The sequence below is a fragment of the Callorhinus ursinus genome, unplaced genomic scaffold, assembly GCF_003265705.2.
Source record: "Callorhinus ursinus isolate GAN/ISIS: 27379988/994484 unplaced genomic scaffold, GSC_fseal_2.0 scaffold63, whole genome shotgun sequence".
NCBI lineage: Eukaryota > Metazoa > Chordata > Mammalia > Carnivora > Otariidae > Callorhinus > Callorhinus ursinus.
This window is the reverse complement of record NW_027397125.1, coordinates 1,894,293-1,916,384: the sequence shown is the minus strand read 5'-3', so window position 1 is coordinate 1,916,384 and position 22,092 is coordinate 1,894,293. Positions and strand designations below refer to the sequence as shown.

Below are 22,092 nucleotides of genomic sequence, written 5' to 3'. Positions count from 1 at the left end.
TGAATTCCCACATTCTCTTTGCGTTTTATAATAGATCATAGATCATATGATCTATGATTTACCTAGGATGCAACATCGGGGCAAACTCTTTAGGAATCTCATTCCAAATGGCAACAACAGAAGTTCACTGTCAAATCCATAAAATACTCTTATGTCACTTAATTGTAAAAACTGACAAATAGTTTTTTTGTTTGTTTACTTGTCTTTTGGTAAAATGTCAAGAATCCCAGATTCTGCTAAATGAACCAGCGGGGTCTTTTTTCCCCTAGAAAGTCCCCCTCCATCTTTAAAGAATCTTTATTAACATTCGAGACTAGAGAACAATGCATATTTGAGTAAATAAAACTTACCACTTGGAGAATGTCTTCATCTTTTGGCATAACACTAAGTTCCAATGTTGTATCACTGAAATTGAATATAAAAATCATTTTAGTGGAGGTGAAAGTCTATCAAAAAGACAAAAGAAATATAGTTAGCTCAGAAGTATTTTTTACATTTGTTTATGAGTTTAATTTGTTTTTTTTTAATCTCTACTTTTCAAGCCCAAATCATTAAAATAAAAAGAAGTCACTTTTATATATAAAGCTAATTATGAATGAAAGAAGGCATCCTGACATATGTTTGAGCTATTCATAAGCAGGCAAATCTTCTTTATAACATATTTCTAATTTAGGAACATGAAGTGTATTACTTGTATTATACTCCTGGAACAAACTCTTCAGTATATATTTATTATTTTAATTCAGGTCACAGAAAAAATTATAAATTTTTACCACATATTTGCACTATGTATCAAGTTAAAAATACATTCACATGAAAATAACCGAAGAACACTCAAATTTAACATTTTAAGTAATATTAAACATCTAAATTTTGAAATATTCCCTCTTGGCCTCAGAAGTGAAGGAAATCGGAGTTCACCAGCACAACTATCAAAATGACTCATTTTTGCACACTAGAGAGCATCTCAACTATTTGCTTTCTTCTCTGACTTAATTTTAGAGCCCTTACAGAAATAGCTCAAAGTCTCACTTTATTTTGGTACTATAAATGTCCTGTTAAAAATGATAGAGAAGTTTCTCTAAGTTTAAAAAAGTACAAAGGGATAAATTATGCTGAGTCTTGTGATCTGGAGTTACATTTAGAAAAGGCAAGGATAGTGGACTATCCCCATCAAGTGATTCAGTATCTAACCTAACAATATCAGATTTTTTCTTCCCCCAATACAATCAAGAGATTAAGAAACAAACAACAAAAAAAGAAAACAAAACCTAATAATTTTACTGGTGTCACTTTTTGTTAGATTTGAACCTTATCATCAGGTTCATAAATGCTCAGAATAGTAAACCGTAAGAACCACAGGTTCAAATAAATTTTATTAATAAAAGATGTAGGTACTTGTATTTCAATATTTAGAGTTGGTAGAAAATACATACTGATGTTTAGATAAATTCTTCTGCAAGGATACATTTTTACATTAATACACTGCAGAATCTCAATGGCTTTGTGCTGCATTATCCATTTGCTACCAACTGCAGACAAAAGGAACACAATTTTTTAAAAGAAAATAAGATGATGAAAAAACAGTATTTCTCTATTTTTCAAATTGCTTTATCAGCTGAAAAATCAAGATTGTCATTCTAAAGTGTTATTACTCCAAGAGATAAACTGCACCAGTAACAAAAAATTAATGTGGATTTTGAGGAAAACAAAGATTAAGTGATGGTTACTTGGGAAAATACTATTTTTCAAGAAGAGATATTAACAAATACACTAAAAAAAATCCTTAAATTACAGGTTGAAAAAACATATCGGTGTATCTATGATGATCTAAATTATTTTAAGGGAATAAAAATTTAGGTTATCTCCCCACTGCCTCTGGAGTGGCTTTGAATTCTTCACCAGTCCCCTGTTCTCTCCAATACTTAAGATCAAATAGGGATCACTGTCAGGAACACCTAGAATCCAACATTAGAGGCAAGATTTAAGATTTGCTTTCTCTAAGAATTTCATTATATAATAAAACAGTAAGAAGAATACTCAGCAATAAATCACAATCACATCATCTAATTGTAAAAATGACAATGCATTAGGGCATTAGTGTAAACAACTTAGATTATAGCATGAACTGCTTTAGACATAGTTACAGGAACTTGATAAAAGTCTTCAGAAAATAATGAACTTCAATTTAATTACAAAGGGATGATCCGGACAATGGGACTCCAGTCATGGCCTGCTCTTGACAGGACTTCAATATGGTAACCACTTTGGCTTTCAATTTCTTTATTTATAATTAAGAAAAATTTTCTAGGTGTGTGGTAGACAGAAAGAAAGTAGGACTAAGTTATCTTTAAGGTCTCACAGTTACTCTGTTCATATTTATTTGCCTTGAGAACTCAAAATGCTATCGCTCTGTAGAACGTAGGCAGACAGATGAATTCAAAGAGAATTTCTTGCTGTCTTTGTTAAAACAAATGAATAAATTTGAGCCAAGAGTATTATTCAATAAGGTATTTAAAGATATCTGAGTAAGAGGTTTTAAAATAAATTATATATGCATTTATTTTATTGTTATTATAAACAAATTATAAATTTCATTGTCATTTCAAACTAAAGTGAGGAACTTATAGTAAATCTAAAATATGTTGCTTTCAGATTCTAAAGGACTTTGATCACAAATCTGATAGATTTGCTGAAGCAAAGTACCAAGTAAGCTATAATCAGGTAGTATCCTTGGCAATTCTCAAATTATTACCCCCTTGAAGGGAAAGTTCCACAGCTCCCCATCCCATTACAGAATATAGACAGTACTATATTGAATCTACTTGCTCCACTGATTTATAAATACCCATCTTTGGCCAAATCTAATCATATTTTGAGAATCTTACCTGTTCTGAATTAAAGCAATTACTTGGGAATAGGTCTTTCCAATAACACTTTCTCCATTGACTTTTATAATTCGATCACCTTCAAAGAAGAGTGAAAAAACACATGAGGAATTCCTTAAAAGGTTATTTCTGACTACTTTTGAAATATTTCTTGAGTAATGTATTTATTTTTTTATATATTCTTGCTTGCTGTTTTTTAATGTATCTTTCACAAATAAGAATCTAAATTCTAATATATACAGCTTCTGATGAAATATAGCTATGTCTTAGGAGCCCTGGACAATAATGAATTTAGAAACTCCAAAAGGTATAGTCACCAAGTGACCAGGGCTATACTATTCTATACTATTTATGCCCCTACCATTTGTTTTCTGAGTTGCAGAACTCCTGGTTATTCCTCTGTCTACCCTGTCATTTCTGATAGGAAAGCATCATTCAACAGGCTTAAATAGTTGATTGTTTTTATTACCTTGGTGTCTTCTACCATTAGTCTGGCTGATTTCCCAACCTATTTAGTTTATTCATTAGTGCTATATTACAGAACTGAAATATGGGTATGCACATGGTTCGGACTTTATGCATATTAACTTGTTCTTCATTTTAATAAAGAAAAGGGCATTTGGATTACCAATAAGAACTCAGGAGCAGAAAGGAAAAGACTGAGAGAAAAAAGATAAGGAAAAACTGGAAAATAGAAAAATAAAAAGTATTTTCGGTGTACTTATCACAGCATCCCCACATCTTCCTGCCCTTGTGAGGCTTAGAATATGAAAAGTGATACGAGCTAGGTAATGGAATATGGACACCAATATACATATTATGTATATGTTAATGAGATTCAATTAGGCTTACGTTAACCACAACAAAAGAGATAATAAATAGCGCATCCTAGTAAATCTTAGCAATGACATCCGCTGCTTTCAATATTTATCGCTGAAAACACTACATTTTATTCAAAAGGCAGTAAAACATACTTTTTCACTAATTCCCAATTATTTCATGTTCAAAACCAAAAGAGTAACTATTTTAGTGTGTGCATTAAACTAAACTAAATCTCTACTTAGGTTTTATTAAAATCACATATCACAAAATATTTTAGAATAGCTACCAGACCACACCCAGAGATACCTACAGATGCAGGAGGGCTTGCCTTGCGTTGTTAGAGACTTAAGTTACCCTTCACAGTGCAAATTAATTCATCTCTGGCAGATAAGGCACTTCGAGAACTTAGAGATCCAAGATTATTTCAATTATGTCAATAAATATCTTCATCATTTTGCTATTTTGTAATCCTTGTCAAAATTAAATGCATGTAAAATAGGTGCTTTTAAAAGGGCCTCCAAGAGTCCACTATCTACGTGGTAACCAAAGTGCTCCTAATTTATAATTTATATTAAGTTATTTCTGTCCAAACCATTTGGGTATCAAGAAACATAAAGCTAACTAGGTCTCAAAAATAGTAAAAACTGATGTGAAGACATAGGAAAAAAACATACAGAAGGAGATAAAGAAAAATAAGGAAAATGAAATACAGAAGAAGGAAGAAATGAAGTAAGAAAGAAATTTAAAGGTATTGTTTAAAGAAGAATATCAGCACCTGTGCATAATCCAGCTTCAAAAGCAGGTCCTCCTTCTTTAACCTGTTTAACAAATATGGTATCCATTGGTTCCAAGCGATTTCTTTGTTTTCCTACGGGAGAGAAAAAGCCCAAGGCATGATTTTACTTCACACTATTTCATTAAAATACCAAAATAGAAAATGATATTTTAGACAATTAAGCACAAGATTTTTAATGAAGTGCTAAACACATATCCTGAATTTGGATGGTAAAATCATAATTTAGGAGTTTTCATTAATTCAAACATTAGTTTGTTTCTTCTGTAACACAACCAGCACCACAACAGTAACGGTCTCCATTTGGTGGGAACATTCTGTATGTAAATTACTACACTAAAGACTATACAAACCCTGAGAGCTAATTCCATAGCACATACGGGTTACTTACTACCACTATTGCATAAAAGGGGAAACTGAGGCTAGGGGAGATTAAATCTTTCAAGGTCACGTAGCTAGATTACACAGACAGTATTCACTCTATTGCTTTTTAACACTGCATTGTGCTAAGCCCTAAGTTATAATTATGACTAAGACATAGTCCTTTTCCTTTGGGGACTCTAGTGGGAGAGAGACATACACACAAAAAAATGGCACTATGGTATAAAAAAGAATCATGGGCAAATACGACATACAGTCATGGCAATGACGAGCACGTATCAACTCTGTAAGCCAATATTTCACAAACTGCTATCCGTGGATCATCTGCATTAACACTAAATGCGCTTACTAAAAATCAGTGTTTCAGAGTTCAATAAGAAATCTGCTTTGTCAACAAGTCTCCCAGATGGTTGTTATACACACTGACATTTGAGAACAACAGTTTCAATAAAACAGAAGTCAAGGAAGGATTCCCAGATGAGAGGGCATTTAAGCTAAGTGATAAGCACCAAGATGAGGACTGTGGTGGGAGGAAGGGCAAAGAGGTAGACAGTGGTTTTCAAAGTGTAGTCCCCAGACCAGCAGCATTGATATAACTAGGGAATGTGTTAGAAATGCTAATTCAGGGACTCCATTCAAGCTCTACTGAATCAGAAACTGGTGGTGACTGTGATGTACACTCATGTTTGGGAACCACTGAAGTAGGAGACACAGCCCTAACTCTTAAAGAACATGACTGAGAAAATATAGCAGATATATGTAGGGAATAATATAATAATACTCATTAAATTGCAATGTTGGGCAGAAACACGGTATATCACAAAGGTGGCTCAAAAGAAATTTCTTAAAGAAATATACATCAGTAGCTCCTTTTACATACTTAACTATTTACTCTGAAAGAAGTCCTCTAAAGTAGTGAATGGCTAACTCAAGTCCTCTAAAGCAGTGAATGGCTAACTCGATCACTTATAATGCAACAAGATATAGTGAAAATTGCTTGCTTTTAAGTTTTTGTTGTGTGTGCTGTTGTTGTTGTTGTTGTTGTTGTTTTTTAATAGGCTCCACACCCAACGTGGAGCCCAACACAGGGCTTGAACTCATAACCCTGAGATCAAGACCTCAGCTGAGATCAAGAGTAGGACACTTAACTGACTGAGCCACCCAGGTGCCCTAAATTGCTTGTTTTTAGAAGCCAGTAGATATGGATCCAAATCCTCACTTTGCCACTTGATAGTCCAGTTGCAATTAAGTAAACATTTTTACCCTATTACTTTTTCTTCTCTATTAAGAGATAATTATTCTATATTTTTACATTCTTGAAGAGTTTCCATGAAGACTAAATGAGATAACATGTGAAAGTACTCAGCATAGCACATGACTGGTTATTCCAGTTGTAATTCCTCAGTAAATATACATTTCCACTCTTCATAGTGCTTAAATGAAAAGTAGTGACATATTTTATGTCTTTAAGAATTAAAAACTTGAAAGGTAATAAAAACACACTTGCAAAGTATCTATTATCCAGTTTAAAAAACTATAAATATGCATCAGATATCTTCCCAAAGAAACTTTACAGAGCCTTCTATACTCGGATGACATGAAAATACTATAAATCCTTTTGTCATTTCAGATTAGTTATGACAGATAGCCATGACTGCTTTCTCCATGAAGCTTTGGAGGAAAAAAGAGAACTGATGTTAGTTAAATCCCTACTATAAACAAGAATGTCCTAATTCTTAAGAGATGTTTGTTAAAGTAATTAGAGACTAATTGTTATGATTATATTACTGTATTATATTATAGTATTTCTATAATTGTAATTATATCCACAACTTAAGTTTCAAATGGTTTGAGGGAAATAAATAAACCTAGATACCCACATCGCAGGATACACACACATGTGGATAGAAAGATAAAGCAAATACAGCAACATGTTAATTGTTGAACCAAGATGGACAAGGACTTTGCCCTACCTCGAAAATTATAATGAAAAGTTGGGAGAAACTTCTTGTATGTGCCAGGCTTTATTTTTCTTCATAGGATGTGTCACTCACTACTTAAAATTGCATTTTTATTTGCTTGCATTTTGGTTGTTTGTCCCTCCCACTAAAATGAAGAGCAGGGATTTTTGTCATGTTCTCTGATATCCAGAGTACCTAGAATGATGCCTAGTACACAACAGGCATTCAATAAATATTCAATGAATGAATAAATTTGTTATTTAGTTTAATTCTCATAACAAGCCTTCAAGATGGGCTTTAGGATCCTAAGATTAACATTGTAAGTAGGAGGAAACAGACTAAGTAACTTATGAAGAGATGGAGTAGGGATTTGAACCCAAGTCTGAATCCAAACATGGTGTTCCCAGTAACTTCAAAAATAATTTAACTACTTATTCATTTGTCAAGCTTTATTAAATATAAGTAGACAGTCACTTATAATTACTCTGAATAGAAAAAGGCTTTCTTTTCAATATTAGTCGCTTAAAATGCAATTACTTTTGGTAATCAGGCTAGGTCTCTCTGTAGCCAACTCACCATTTACAAGAGTTGGCACTTAAAGAAAATCGTCTATTTTTTCTAAGCTAGAGATTTGAAGGTTTAATAAGTTTCACTGAATCAAGTCATTGCTTTCATGAATTTATATAATAATAGATTTATATAATAAAAGAGAAGAAACACTTTCCTCATTAATGTCTTCTAGTGTACTATGTCCGAAAGGTGATTATAGCATACTTATATTTAAAAATATTAAATGTAAATGACATTAATGAATTCTATAAAAAAGTTAAAAGTTGGCCGGGTGGCAATGCAGTAAATTCTGAAAATTCTGATAGAAAATTTCACTTATACATAATAGACATAGTCCAAAATAATTTTAATTTCTATAAAAGAAATATTAATTCTGCAGTGATTGCCATGATAAAATCAGAGACAATCTGCCATTTACAAATCTTTCAATACACTATGCCTGAAAACATATGAAGGTGGAACAGATTAAAATAGGGGCCAATCTTACAGCAAGAATTATCATATCTGCTGAGAATTATACTTTTGATTCTTGTTGTCACTTTCCTTTCTGAATTTTCTCTCAAATCTGACTTGCTATTCCTGCCTAGATATTATCCAATTCCTTCTGGACAACAGAAAATTGATATCCCTTAATTATAGGCAGGTTTCACCAAAAAATATACTTTCTAATTTTCATATTCCTTGACCCTAAGTCTTGAGTTAAACACTCGGTTCATTAATTTTAAGGAGTGTCTTCTCTTAAGGAGAACCCTCTTACACTACTGGTTGGAATGCAAACTGGTGCAGCCACTCTGGAAAGCAGTTGAAAATAGAGCTACCATACGACCCAGCAACTGCACTACTGGGTATTATCCAAAAGATACAAACATAGTGATTCCAAAGGGCACATGCACTCCAAGGTTTATAGCAGCAATGTCCATAAGAGCTAAAATATGGAAAGAGCTCAGATGTCCACTGACAGGTGAATGGATAAAGAAGATGTAGTGTATGTACACAATGGGATATTACTCAACCATCAAAAGAATGATATTTTGCCATTCGCAACGATGTGGACAGAACTAGAGGGTATTATGCTAAGAGAAAAATAAGTCAGTCAGAGAGAGACAAATATATGATTCACTCATATGTGGAATTTAAGAAACAGAACAGATGAACACAGGGGAAGGGAAGGAAAAATAAAATAAGATGGAAACAGAGAGGGAGACAAACCATAAGAGACTCTTACCCATAGAAAACAAACAGGGTTGTTGGAGGGGAGGTGGGTTGTTGGAGGGGAGGTCGGTGGGGAGATGGGGTAACTGGGTGACGGGCATTAAGGAGGGCACATGATGTAATGAGCACTGGGTGCTATATGCAACTGATGAATCACTAAATTCTACCTCTGAAACTACTAATACACTGTATGTGAAATAAATTGAATTTAAATAAAAAATTTTTAAAAAAGAGCGTCTTCTCTTTAAAAGTCAGAGAAAGACAAATACCACATGGTTTCATTCATATGTGGAATCTAAATAACAAACAGAAAACGTAAATTCAGAGATAAACTGGCTGTTGCCACAGGGGAGGGAGGTTGGGGGATGGGTGAAATAGGTGAAGAGAATTAAGAGGCAGAAACTTCTGGTTATAAAATAAGTAAGTCATGGGGCTGAAAAATACAGCATAGAGAATACAGTCAATAATATTGTAATAACTTTGTGTGGTGACAGATGGTGACCACACTTATCATGGCAAGCATTTCGTAATGTATGTAAATGTCAAATCACTATATTGTACACCTGGAACTAATATAATATTCTGTTAGCTATACTTCAATTAAAAATTTTTCAAAAACTTTTAAAGAAAGGATAATTTTGCAAAGTGTCTTTTTAATATATTCTACTGGAATTGGAAATCAAAAATATCAAATTTAAAATGCGTGTTATTCCATTTCCTGTGTCTTTAATTTTTTAAGTCAGTAATTTCTGGATATTCAAAACTAAAAGTCTGATCCTGAACTGTGGTAATTAACAGGGAAAAACAATTCCTTACTTTCCTGTATTATCATCTGGCAGGGCCAGATAGCTTCCCTGGCAATTCTTAGTAAAAAGCCTCTTTTAATTCTACATCCATGTTCTATAATTTCTCATTTTTTTTGAGAACACATAGGACGTGCTTCAAAGAACTGTTAACACCTTATTCAAGTGTCATTTCCTTGACCCTGTCAAAAAAAAAGGAAAATATGTCTTTTTTAGCACACACAGATAAATCTTTCTATATTGAGAAAAGGAAGTAAAGACAACAATCTGAATAATCTAAATGGCTAAATGACAACAGCTAAAATGACCAGGTACAGAACACGTTCCATTTTATGCTACTTAACATACAATTCGTAAAGACTTAAACAAGAGGACAGAGACAGCATATATGAATTTACTGGAAGTTGAATATTACTTTGAAATCAGAAAAAAAAGCACATACTTTTACATTCTAGCAAATATAATCAGTTGGGAGAAAAATAATGCGTAAAAGATAAATAAACAAATAAATAACGTGTAGGCAGTAGTTGCCATCCAAATACTGGATGAATATCCAGGTCGATGTGACTTCTATTCTCCATATCCAGGATAATGCTAACAACTTGGGCCTTTTAAACAGATTACATGGTTTAAAATCCTAGCTCTGCCATTTATTTTCCAAGGAGGGTTATCAAATGTTGCAAAAATTAGTTGTCTCTCAGAAATTCAATTTAATTGGGCATCCTGTATTTTATCTGGCAACCTTACCTCCAAGTGATTTTAAACAAATGATTCACTTGTGTTCCAGTTAACTCCTCTGAACAATGAGGATGATGGTAGTGTATTCCCACCTGGCAAGGTTGTTGTGAGGATTAAAAGAGATAATCCATTAAAATGCTTATATAATGTCTAATACAAGTAGGTATTTAATAAACGTTATTACTGTGCTCGTCTGATAACAAACTTTTAGAAGGTTTACGTATGGATCAGGGATAAATGAGGCCAGGGTGCTTGTCACTCTGCAAATGCTTAATTAAATACTGGTTGAAAGAGTATCTCTACAAATATAACTGTCATAATATGAGGAAATTGAGGAATATAAACCAAGACTAAAGAACTCTAAAGAAAAGAAGGTAGACAAAAGTAAGAAACAGTGTCAAACCCAGAGGGCCTGTGGGCTTTGTCAGTTAAGAAAGATTATTTAAATCTGCATGACCCTCTTCTATAGAGAATGCTAAAGCCAAAATCACTTGCAACATTTAAATTATTTCAAAATCTAAACTTAGAATAAAAGCAGACTCGAGCAAATGGATTAAGAAGTGACAATTTTGGGGCACCTGGGTGGCTCAGTCAGTTAAGCGTCTGCCCTTGGCTTGGATCATGATCCCAGGGTCCTAGGATCCAGCCCCGCGCCTTGGCATGGAGTCTGCTTCTCCCTCTCCCTTTGCCCCTCCCCCAAACTTGTGCTTGTGCGCTCTCTCCCTCTCTCAAATAAATGAAATCTTAAAAAAAGGGGGGGAGGGGATAATTTTGAAGTATGCCACTTATAAAGAGGACCCTGTAATGAATATCCACGGAGAAATAGACAGGTATAAGTCAGAGAATCCTATAGTTCTGGGGACAAGAGGAAAATATTTCTTAACAGAGTGAAAAAAATATATACTTTATACAAATAAATACCATCCCATGTTTTAAACAAAAACAAAGCAACAGAAAATTATGGCTGTCACTGAGATTAAGCTTTTTAAATTTTTCTGAGTTCTTGAAGATGCTACTAAACAATTTTCTTAAGCGGAACCAATCTTCTCTTTTATAATGGCAGTTAATTTTTAAAAGTATTCTTTTAATTGATATCTTTGTTGTAAAAAAAAAATCTATATAAGAGAAAGCCACTGAAATTAAACTGTGCTTCATAGGAAAGTTATATAAGCCTTGGAAGAAGGATACTCTCCACAAAGGTGGAAAACTAAAGAGACACATCACATAATGGAGCATTAAAGCTCCAAGCATTAATTATTTCAAGAAAAATCAATTAAATAGCTTATTGAAATTGATGTTTAGTTTTCAGACCAAAAATAAGTGAAACCACAATGCAGACTGAAATAGACATCAAAGTTAAATCTAAATAATGAAAAATGACCTCAACTTCTTTTTGATGGGTAATGGATTGCCACAGGAAAAAAAAATTAGGGCATGGAGAAGAATTTACTGAGCAAAAGTTAGGAATTGTGACTCTTTTAAGGCAGAAAATAAATGGGGAGAAATAAACACCAAACTCAGGCTGGCGATTACCTTTGGGAAAGGAGAAGAGGGAAGGAGTGGTATAAAACGGCCCTAACCGTACTTATAATCATTTATGTCTCAGGGCGGGGTGGGAGGTGGGAGGGATTAGTATTGGGGGGAAAGATGTAAAATATTAACATGATAAAGACAGGTGGCAAGCATTTGGAAGATACATTTTCCCCAATATTTTGTTTGCCTGAAATATTTCATAACTGTTTTTAATTGTTGGAAACAGACTTCTAATCTTTATTTTGGGGGTATGGTTTGCTGATGGCATACAAAATTATCCTAAGAGCCTAACAGAGATGTATCATTGTGAAGCAGCATCCAATTTAAGAAGACTGGTATGGCAGATTATTGAGTACTCCATTTCCTTTGATTATGGCAGAAGCACTAATTAAAAAAAAATATATGCCAGTTTATTAAATCTAGGTATTCCCAAATTCCTACTAAAGATGCTCTCATTTCCAGTGTGACGGCCAATACTTTAAAATTACATCTCCCAAGCCTCTAACCTATAGCTCCAAAAATTATTAGCTTCAAACCCAAAATTCCAATAGCCTCTGGACATTGTAGAATGTCGCCTATTGGATCTCAGTCAAATTCTATCTATTATAAGCAAACACATATTCTCTACTCAACCTGATCTTCAAGTAATATCAGAAGGAACAAAATAAAATTTAAAAAATGTTAAATCTTAAAAAGCAGACCATATTCTAACTTAATCATGATAAGCTTTCCTTCAACCCACACCCAGCTAATTATTTTTGCCTACTTCTTATTATGGAAAATGTCCAGTGTACACAAAAAATAGACAAAACAGAATAAGTCCCCATGAACATAACTTAAATAATTACAAAAATTTTGTCAATCTTGTTTTACTCCTACTTACTTTTTTCCCCAAAGTGTTTTAAAGCAAATCCCACATATCATGTCGGTTCATTCATAAATGCTTTAAGATTTCTCTATTTATTTGAGAGAGAGAGTGTGAAGGGGGCAAGGGGCAGAGGAAGAGGGAGAGAGAAACTCAAGAAGACTCCATGCTGGGTATAGAGCCTGACATGGGACTTGATCTCACGACCCTGAGATCAAATCTGAGCTGAAACCAAGAGTCTGATGCTTAACTGACTGCGTCACCCAAGCACCTCCCCCACTTTTTTTTTTAAGATTTATTTATTTATTTGAGAGACAGGGAGAGGGCAGGGACACGGATAAATACTTTAAATACTTCATTATGCATCACCAACAAATAGGAACTTTACTCTTTCTTAAGGAAAGATAACAAAACCTTCTCATAGTTCTCCAAAGTATGTGGTATTCTCCAGTGTGGATAAGTATAAACTGACAACCAACGCAATCTTGCCTTCTACTTTCATCTTCCTAAATGCCTACTTAACATTAATGAAAAGCAATATGTCACGACGTAGAAATGACAGCACCAAAAGCTATGAAATAAATTTAGAAAGGTTTCAAATGTGAAATCACAACAGAACCCTAAATTATGTTTCCCATCAAGTTAACCATTCCCAATGGAATGCTCTGCCTACGTGTTCAAATTCAGTGAGGTCACACGTGCAGGAGAACGTACACTACGTAAAAACTCCAGCATACAAAACAGTGCCTGGCACACAGTAGGTAATCAATAAGTATTTACTGCCGACCTATTCAAATGACAGCCCTGGAACATGTCAATGGTAAAACTGCCCAAAACCAAGTTGGAGATTTGTTTTAGGACAAAGCTATTGTACTGTAACTGACGTTTAGAGTCTCCCTCAAATAGTAGAAGGGAAATGGGGCCGCTTAATAGTAGTTTGAGGAAAATACCACTAGGTGTCAGACATGAATCAAAATTTTCTGGCATGATAACCTCCTTGGGCCAGAAAGACTCTGCAAGAGTCTTATTCATTCAACAAGTATTTACTGAGCTCGTAAATGTGCCCAGTGCCGCTTATCCTGCAATGAACAAAACAGTCCTGGGATCTGCCTTCTGGAGTATTTGAAGTTTATGCAGCATCATTTTTTTCTCTCTCTCTAAAGTTTCAGGAATTTCACAAAGTATGTCTCACGTGTGGATTCACAGCCCTGCCATTCCTGTTGTGCTAGATTTTAACTTCTCCACAAACCCAGGAAAATTTGTTACAGTGTTCTGACCACAAGCAACTATCTTTCCATCTCTGACCTTACCACTGTTGGACCCCTTAACTAATTCAACTCGCCCCTCACTTTCATCAAGACCTTCCACCTCCTTTAGCCCTCCCTATTCTTCAAGCCTATCAGGCTCCCTCCAGAAATCACTTTCTTTCTTACTAAGATTACCCATCACTCAATATTTCAACAAGATCCACCAGCAACCTCAACCTCCTTCCTCCCTCGACCTTTTAAAGCATTCAATTTGCCAATCTCCCGACTATGGAGAATTCTGTCCATATGCCCATTCTGTTCCTCTTCTTGTCCTGTTATTTTAGTTGAATAAAAACTGCACAACACCTAACCCACTGATTTATAGTTTCCAAGTTCAGCTAAGTTCTTAATACTGCTCACTAAAGTCTCTTGCTTATGTTTTAATCCCCATTCCCTCAAAGCAGCTGTTTCAAACTTTGAATGATCTTCCTGACCTCGCTAATTCCACCTTGACCTCCTCACACTCTTGGGACGGCCTTGTCTCTGATGGCACTGTACCTCCACTGCTGTATCCTCATTTTTTTTTATCTTTGCCCATCCTTGCTTCCTTTTGTTCTACCTCAAGTAAGGATTTAGTTACCGGCCTTCTTCAGGACCCTGTGTCTCTTACGGTTTCCTCTCATGTGTAAAACTTCAGTCAATCTCTGCTCTCCTCCCCACTGGACAGGCATGCATGTTCTGAGAGACAGACAGAAGCTTCCTGAACTTAAAAGAACAGCAAAACTTCTCCCTGTCCTTCCATGCAGCTATCATCACTTACTCTCCTTTCCTTCCTTTTCATACTTCTTGAAGAACAGTCTATACTCTCCTTTCTTTACTTCTAAATTCAGGGTTTCTCAGACACTGACAAGTATCCCCTCCCCGCCCCATTCTCATCCTCGTTCAGTTTCCCTCCTCTAATATATGTTCCAACCACCGAGACTTGGATTCCGTAGCCCCTCTCTGCTCACTGTACTGAAACTCTTCTCAGTAACTTAACCAATTTGCTACTTGTCAAATTGGGTCTAACAGTATGCTTTTTAGTCCCCATCCAAATGGAATTTCTATGACAAATGATAAGTTATCCACTCCCCCCTTAGAAATGATCACTTCTTACTTAGCAGGTCATCAACTCCCCCTGGTTGTCCTCAGACCTTCCAAAACTTATTCTCAGACTTCCTTTCTGATTCTTCTTTCTCTGACCTTCTTAGATGTTATCTTCCCTAGGGTCCTATCTTTATTCTATGTTTTCATGCTCGCTGGGCATGGTTTCATTTATGTCTAGGACTTAATTATAGCATATCTCATAATGACTTCCAAATCTATTTTCAACCCCTTTTCCCTATGGGATCCACATCCAAATTTTTAACTAGGTATTGAACATTCTACAGGCATCAGAAATGCAACTTATCCCAAACTAATCCTGTTTTCCCCAGAGGAAGGAGGTGGGTATGTTTCCCCTCCAGAACCCCGCAGTTAATGGCCTCTCCATCTATCTACTCATTCCTGCCAGAGAAGCTAAGCATAACTTCACAAATCATCCTGAGTTGGTGACATAAAATCCACCCCTGAGTCCGACCAGCAACTCTGGGCAAATATAACTTCCAGATATCTCTGAATTCTATTCTAGAACACTGGTTTTCCTTCCTTCTGATGAAATCTGAGTCGTCTGTCAAAAGCACCAAGGACATCCCACCTGAGACCCCCTTCCCTGGTGCTTAGGTGATGATTCTCGGTGCTGTGGCCCACCACCAATGTACTCGCCTCTGCTGCTGAACATATGTGATTATTTGACACTTTCATCCTCCATCGGGGTGGGGGCTTCCTGAAGCCGGGCCTTCACCTTACATATCCGTCCGTTAAATGTATACATGCCAGGAACTGTTCTGAGCTTTAAGCCAAAATAATAAAATAAAGTTGCTGTTCTACATTCCAATTGAGGCAGATGATGTTCAAGAAGAAATAAGTAGTATGAGAGGTGGTGATAAGCGTTAGGGAGAATAATAAGCAGAGTGGGAAGGGGGGGTAAGAGTGAAAAGCAGGGCTGTAGGACTATTCTCATGACACGTCAGGCAAGTCCTCTCTAACAGGTGACACTTGAACAACTACCTGAAGAAAGCCAGGTTAAAGGCCCTCCTGCTCCCTTCCCAGCAATGAGATTAGTGGACTTGCTTGTGGCAGTGACTCAACAAATATTTGCTAAGTGAATGAATTAACAGGAAACCTATTTCTAGATTTAATGTACGTAGCATTCCTATACAAATATTCCTATTCTGGAAAATTATGTTAAACTTCGAAAGCAGGGACCATAACTATCACAATTAACTTAGTAACTGCATCTATGAATCACATACTTTGAATGTAGACAAGCTGGAGAACAATCAGGGGAAAACAAAAAATGGGACTATCCAGTCAGATGGTGTCTGTGATCAAGGTCTTAAGTCATGCAGCAGCTGGGAAAAGAGCTCAAAAACACCTAATTACAGGGTCACCTCTGTAACATTTTCTATGGAGAAGTTTTTCCAGAGGACAGCCTAGAACATGACTACTCCAATCATGTACTTTCCTTGACTTTTTCACCTTTATAGCCCTATCCTTAATTAGCTCCCTGAGACCCTCAATTTCCTATTTCTTAAAGGTTTTAGAACGCTTCCAGAAACTCTTAAAATTGCATTTATTTTCTTGACTGCCGAAGTAACTTCATGCCTTTCAAAGTCTTAAAACCAACTCCAAAAAATTGGATTTCTGACAGTGCCTACTTAATCCAATCAAATTCCTTTCACTTTAGATAACTGTGAAAATGGTTTCCTGGAACTTTAAAAGTGAAGTTAGATTTTTTTTTTTTTAACTCTCATCTAACTTGACCACCTGACCAGTGTACTTCACAAAGAGGTTTCCCAAATTCCTACTGAAGTCCAGGATGACTATATTTTTGTTGCTACTGCTCCATCTTACACACTTAGCAGCTAGGTGAAATAAGCTCTCTAACGCTTTATGTTAAAAGGGAGGAAGGTGAAAGGAAGGAAGGCAGGCAGGTAGGAGACAATTTTCTTCCTCAACAGCAGAGGCACAGACATGAACGTGCTGAGTTGTGCAGCTTTGGGAACAGTCATTTTGGAACAGGGCCAAGTTAAGGTGGTGGTGCCTCCCTTTATTCAAAGCATTGGTTCAACAACATTTGAGCTCCTCCCAGGTACTTACTAGGCACTGAAAATTCAACAATTGAAGACAATTTCTTTCCTTAATGATCTTTGTTCTTAAAGTAATACATAAAAACACTGTTTTCATAAACGCAATGAACAGTCTACGTATGGGGGAAAACTTCAGTTTGCATACTCTGATGATGAGTTTTTGGTAAGGGATATAACCGCGCCTCTCATTTCTGCATTTTCCCATATCAGATCTGCGCTGCTATCATCATCTCCTAGGATCAGGTAGAGCAGGAGGCAGAAAGTCTCTGCTTGTTTATCACGTAGCAGGAACAATCACTCAAATTAACTGTCTCCAAAATATGAGTAGGGATTTGCCGGAAGAGAATGAGAGAAATTAACCATGAAGCATCAAACAATCTACTTATTCCATCTTGTACAAGGTACGCTGCCCAACATTGTGAGAGGAACTATCACTTTCTTGCCCTCAGAATCTCTTTGGCAAGCCAAAGTTTCAAGTTCTTTCAATCTTTTCAAAAACTACACAGCATTGTTTTAAAATTTACATATATCCTTGCCATCATTGTCCTTTATTTCTGGGGTTCCCCAGTGTTTTGGCCGTGCCCTATTTTATCAGAAGATGATCCAGGAGCCCTCATTTCCCATTTTCCCACCTATCAAATGGAGAGGAATAAAATAAATATATTGAAGTTAAGTTGTTAATAGCAAAATGTAGAATCACTTATTATCTCTGTGTGTGTATATGGGTGTGCATGTGTATATACGTGTGTGTATGTATGTGTGTGTGTATATGTGTATGTATATAAGCTTACACATATTTATATTAGGAAACATTGCCCATAACAGTAAACTGCAAATAACTTGGTAATTTTATTTTATCTATGATGACAGGATATAAAGGTATTTTAATAAGACAAATACCTGGGCAGCAAACTTCTAATGAAGTATCAATGTACTAACAAATTGAACTATTTACAGGGAAATGCATAATTTATATCTGGACCACAGTGCATATACATGTAAGCCTAGCTGCTAGAAAACTGATCCCAAAATACTATTAATATCAATAACATAATCTATGTCCAGGCTACTGAACATGAGCTCCTTCCATTTTAAGGGTTTCTCCACCCAGCAAGCAGAAGAAAAACCCAAGTCCTATCTAGTTATGAATCTATTAGGAGATTCTCCCACATTAAGAATAAGGATAACTAGAAATAATGCTCCCACCAACCCGAAGGCTACCTGGGTGCTAAGAAAGGTAAGGGAGGAAAAGGGAAGGAAACCAATCTCTAATAAGTGACTATGGACCAAACTTCACATAGACTTGTAGGCTAAACATATAATTGCCTGGTTCTGTATAGAAACAAACACCAATCTATTTGAAAACAACTTTTTCATCCTAGATCTCAAAAAATTCCCCGTAATAATTTCTGAAGGTCAACAAAGGCAAAATAGTCCAATATACAAACAACAACAAACAAACAAACCCAAAACAAAACAAAACAAAAAACTCACTCTGACCTAGAACCAGCAGGGGAAAAAAAAAAAAGAAACAGACCCACAAAGGTTCCTGATAGTGGAATTACCAGACGCATATTATAGAACAACTCCGCATACTATATTTGAAGAAGAAGAAGAGGAAGAAAAAAAAAAAAAGCTTAAACATGATAAAGAGAAAACTATAAGAAGCAATCGTGTATAATTTGGTGCATTACCCTAAAGAATTTCTGACAATCAAAATTTAAAACCCAAACCGCTAAGAAGAAAATTATTAGATATATATTGGAAGAAATCATCTAAATGCAGCTAAGGAAGAACTGAAAAAACAAGAGGAAAAAATAGAGAATTTAGAAGACATGGGGGACAGAATAATAACACCTAACATTTGTTTAATTGAATCCCAGAAGAATTGAAGGGAGCATTGAAAGACAGATAATATGTGAGGAAATACTAGCTGTAAATTTTCTAAAATTGATGCTAGACACCCATCAACAGACACAAGAAGCTCAATGAACTGCAAGCAAGAAAAATAAAATTCTCACCAAGACACATTATTACAAAATGGCCAAACACCAAAGATATGGAGAAAATCTTAACAGCAGATATAAAGTTTGCCTTCAAAAAACCAATAAACCAAAATATGAATTCATACTAGCAAGAACATAAGCCAAAAGAGAGCAGGATATTTCAACTTCAATATGTTGGAAGAGAATATCAACATAGAATTCTGTAGCCAACAACAATCTCTTCCAAAAATGAGAGCAAAACAAAGATTTTTCAGGAAAAAACAAAAAACAAGCAAAAACCCCAAGAGACTGCAACATAACATAAAAGTAACTTGCAAGTAGGGGGAAGATAAATAGAGCTAACATGTCCTAAGGTCCTTATATTGTTTCAGAGGAGAATAAAATATGAATTAGCACCAGACTTTGATAAACTTGCATATTATAATTTCTAGGATAACCATTAAAGAATTGCAATATATTATTTAATCTTAAAAGAGAAAAGAAATATAAGAAATTCAAAATAAAACAGAAACTTCAAAATAAAGCAGATTAAACAATAAATGTTATTAATTATATTAAACGTAAACAGACAAAAATTTCCAAATCTAACGATGGTGAACTACCTTGTTTCAGAATCAGCTTTTCCACTCATAAGCAACAACCAGAAAAGCTGGACTAAGTACAGGTAACATTTATGTGAAGGCACAGAAAGCCTCCAAGGCATGAGGACTCAAAGGGACAAGATCCCAAAGAGAAGGAAGTCCAGTGAGGTGAGCTCAATGTTTTGCACTGCTTTTCACCTTGAGGTTCTTTCTGCTTCCAAGGTACTGGCTGAGAGACTAAGGAGCTGCACAGAACTTCCATCAGTCTCAAAGGGCCAGGAGGACAAAAATGGGTATCTGAGGCCAGCCAAGGAAGAGGGTCTGGAAAACACTACAGATGGGGCCTCCAAAGGACTACATTGTGTGAGTAGGGGTGAAAAAGAGAAAGCGCAAGCATGTCAAGCATGCAGGTGTGCTGTGCAGATTTCCTTCGAGAGAACGTGCTGTGGGGAGCACAGCTGAATGACAGCCCCAGCTGCCCAACCTTTAGATCCACCACCATGTTCGCACAGAGGCCACACTTCCCCACTCCGGCCCAAAGCAGGATTCTGTTCAAGGGCAGTGTTTGCTTGGGAGCTCCTCAGTGGCCTCGCAGAGACCTCCTTACATTGTGCTGCAGTCTGGCATCTTTCCTACCAAATCCTCCCTTCCCTCTCTTCTTTCACATATGTCAGACCTGCAGTGTGGTCTGAAGTCTTCCCCTGCATCTCCCTGCTCCCTTCTTTTTCATCCTTCACACAGGCATTTCTCCCAATAAATCTCTGGCATGTCTAATGCTGTCTTGCCATCTGTTCCTGTTTTGGCATCTGTTTCTCAGAGAACTCGAACTGTTAAGCCAAACATTAAAGAGACTAAGGCCTACCTTTAGGTAAAGGCAATCCCTAAACAGAGATGCAATTTACAACAGAAACCAAACCTGGCAATATGTGAAAAGTTTCATATATTATGAAGAAGCTTGGTTTGGTCCAGTAATGCAGTGCTTAACAGTTGGAAAAATAAATCAATATAATTCACTATATTAAGAGATTAAAGGAAAAAAATAAAAGGTTTATGCCAAAAGATGCAGAAAAATTCAACACTTACTCATGGGAGAGATAGACAACATTCATGGATTAGAAGATTCAATTATTTCACATGTTTTCAAATAATCAAATACGGTAACTAATATAAAACCAATTAAAATTCCAGCAGAATTTTTTTGTAGGTGTAGAAACTGAAAAACTGATTCTAAAAAGGTTTATGGTATTGCAAACAGACAAAAATAGCCAATCCAATCAGGAAAAACTGAAAGACTTACTCTACCAAAGAGCAACATTTATTATATAATAATTAGAGTAATTAAGATCACAATCTTGCCGCAAAGAAAGTGACCAATGGAATAGAGCAGAGGTTGGCAAACTGTGTGTGTCAAGAGAAAAACAGTAAATATTTTAGGCTTTGCAGAACACATACAGTCTCTGCCACATATTCTTTTTTTAAACAACTGTTTAAAAATATAGAACTGTTCTTAGTTTGGAAGCTATACAGACGTGAGACACAGGCCAACCCCTAGAATAGAGGAAAAGTCCAGAAACAGACCTACACATATACAGATACTTTATGATCAAGGTGGTATTACAGAGCAGTAAAAAGAGCAGACTTTCACTAAGTAGTGCAGGGTTAAATGCATATTCATATGGGAAAAAAATTAATCTTGACTTCATACTACACGTAAACATAACCAATTACAGGTAAACTCTGGGAAAATACTGTTGTGACCATACAGTAGAAAAAATTCTTAAGTTAGGACTCCAAGTATTAGCCATAAAAGGAAAGACTGACAGTTTAGACTACATTAAAATTGGGAACTTCCCTTTATCAAAATTACTAATAAGAAATTGAAAGGCAAGTCATTGAAAGGCAGGGTATCTGATACAGATATAACTAACAAAATCCTCATTGAGAATATTTTAAAGAACTCTTACAGATTTTCTTTAAAAAGAGCACTGATACCTAACAACCAAATAAAAGGTAATCAAGCCCGTTAGTTTACAAGAAAATTAAAAATAACCCATATTCCATACCAACGTACACCTACTAGAATGACTAAAATTAAAAAGACTGACAAGTGCTAAATATTAGTGAGGATATGCCATGACTGGGACTCACACCCTAAGGCTGAGTACATAAATTGGTACAATCACTTTGAAAAAAGACTTAGCAATATCTACTAAATGTAACTGTGTGCATACCTATGACTCAGCAATGTCACTCCTGGATAAACATAACCACTAGAAATAAGCACATATGTGCCCAAAAATACATGTATAAGAATGCTCATAGCTGCACTGGTTGAAACAGCTAAACATTGTGGGAAAATCTAACTAAAGTTGTGTATGTTCTCTTTGTTTTACATCAACTTTGATGAGGTGTAACTTATGTATGATAAAATGCACCCATTTTAAGTGCTCACTTCCTAAGTT

General features: G+C 35.6%; 1 protein-coding gene across 1 annotated transcript in view; it reads right to left on the bottom strand.

Annotated features, from left to right (window-relative positions):
* ARHGAP21 (Rho GTPase activating protein 21) overlaps positions 1-22,092 on the bottom strand; it is a 131,025-nt gene that overhangs the window by 42,983 nt on the left and 65,950 nt on the right. The window contains 3 exon segments of the mRNA XM_073885627.1: positions 351-405; positions 2,889-2,967; positions 4,486-4,578. Coding sequence (XP_073741728.1) covers positions 351-405; positions 2,889-2,967; positions 4,486-4,578 — 227 coding nt within the window.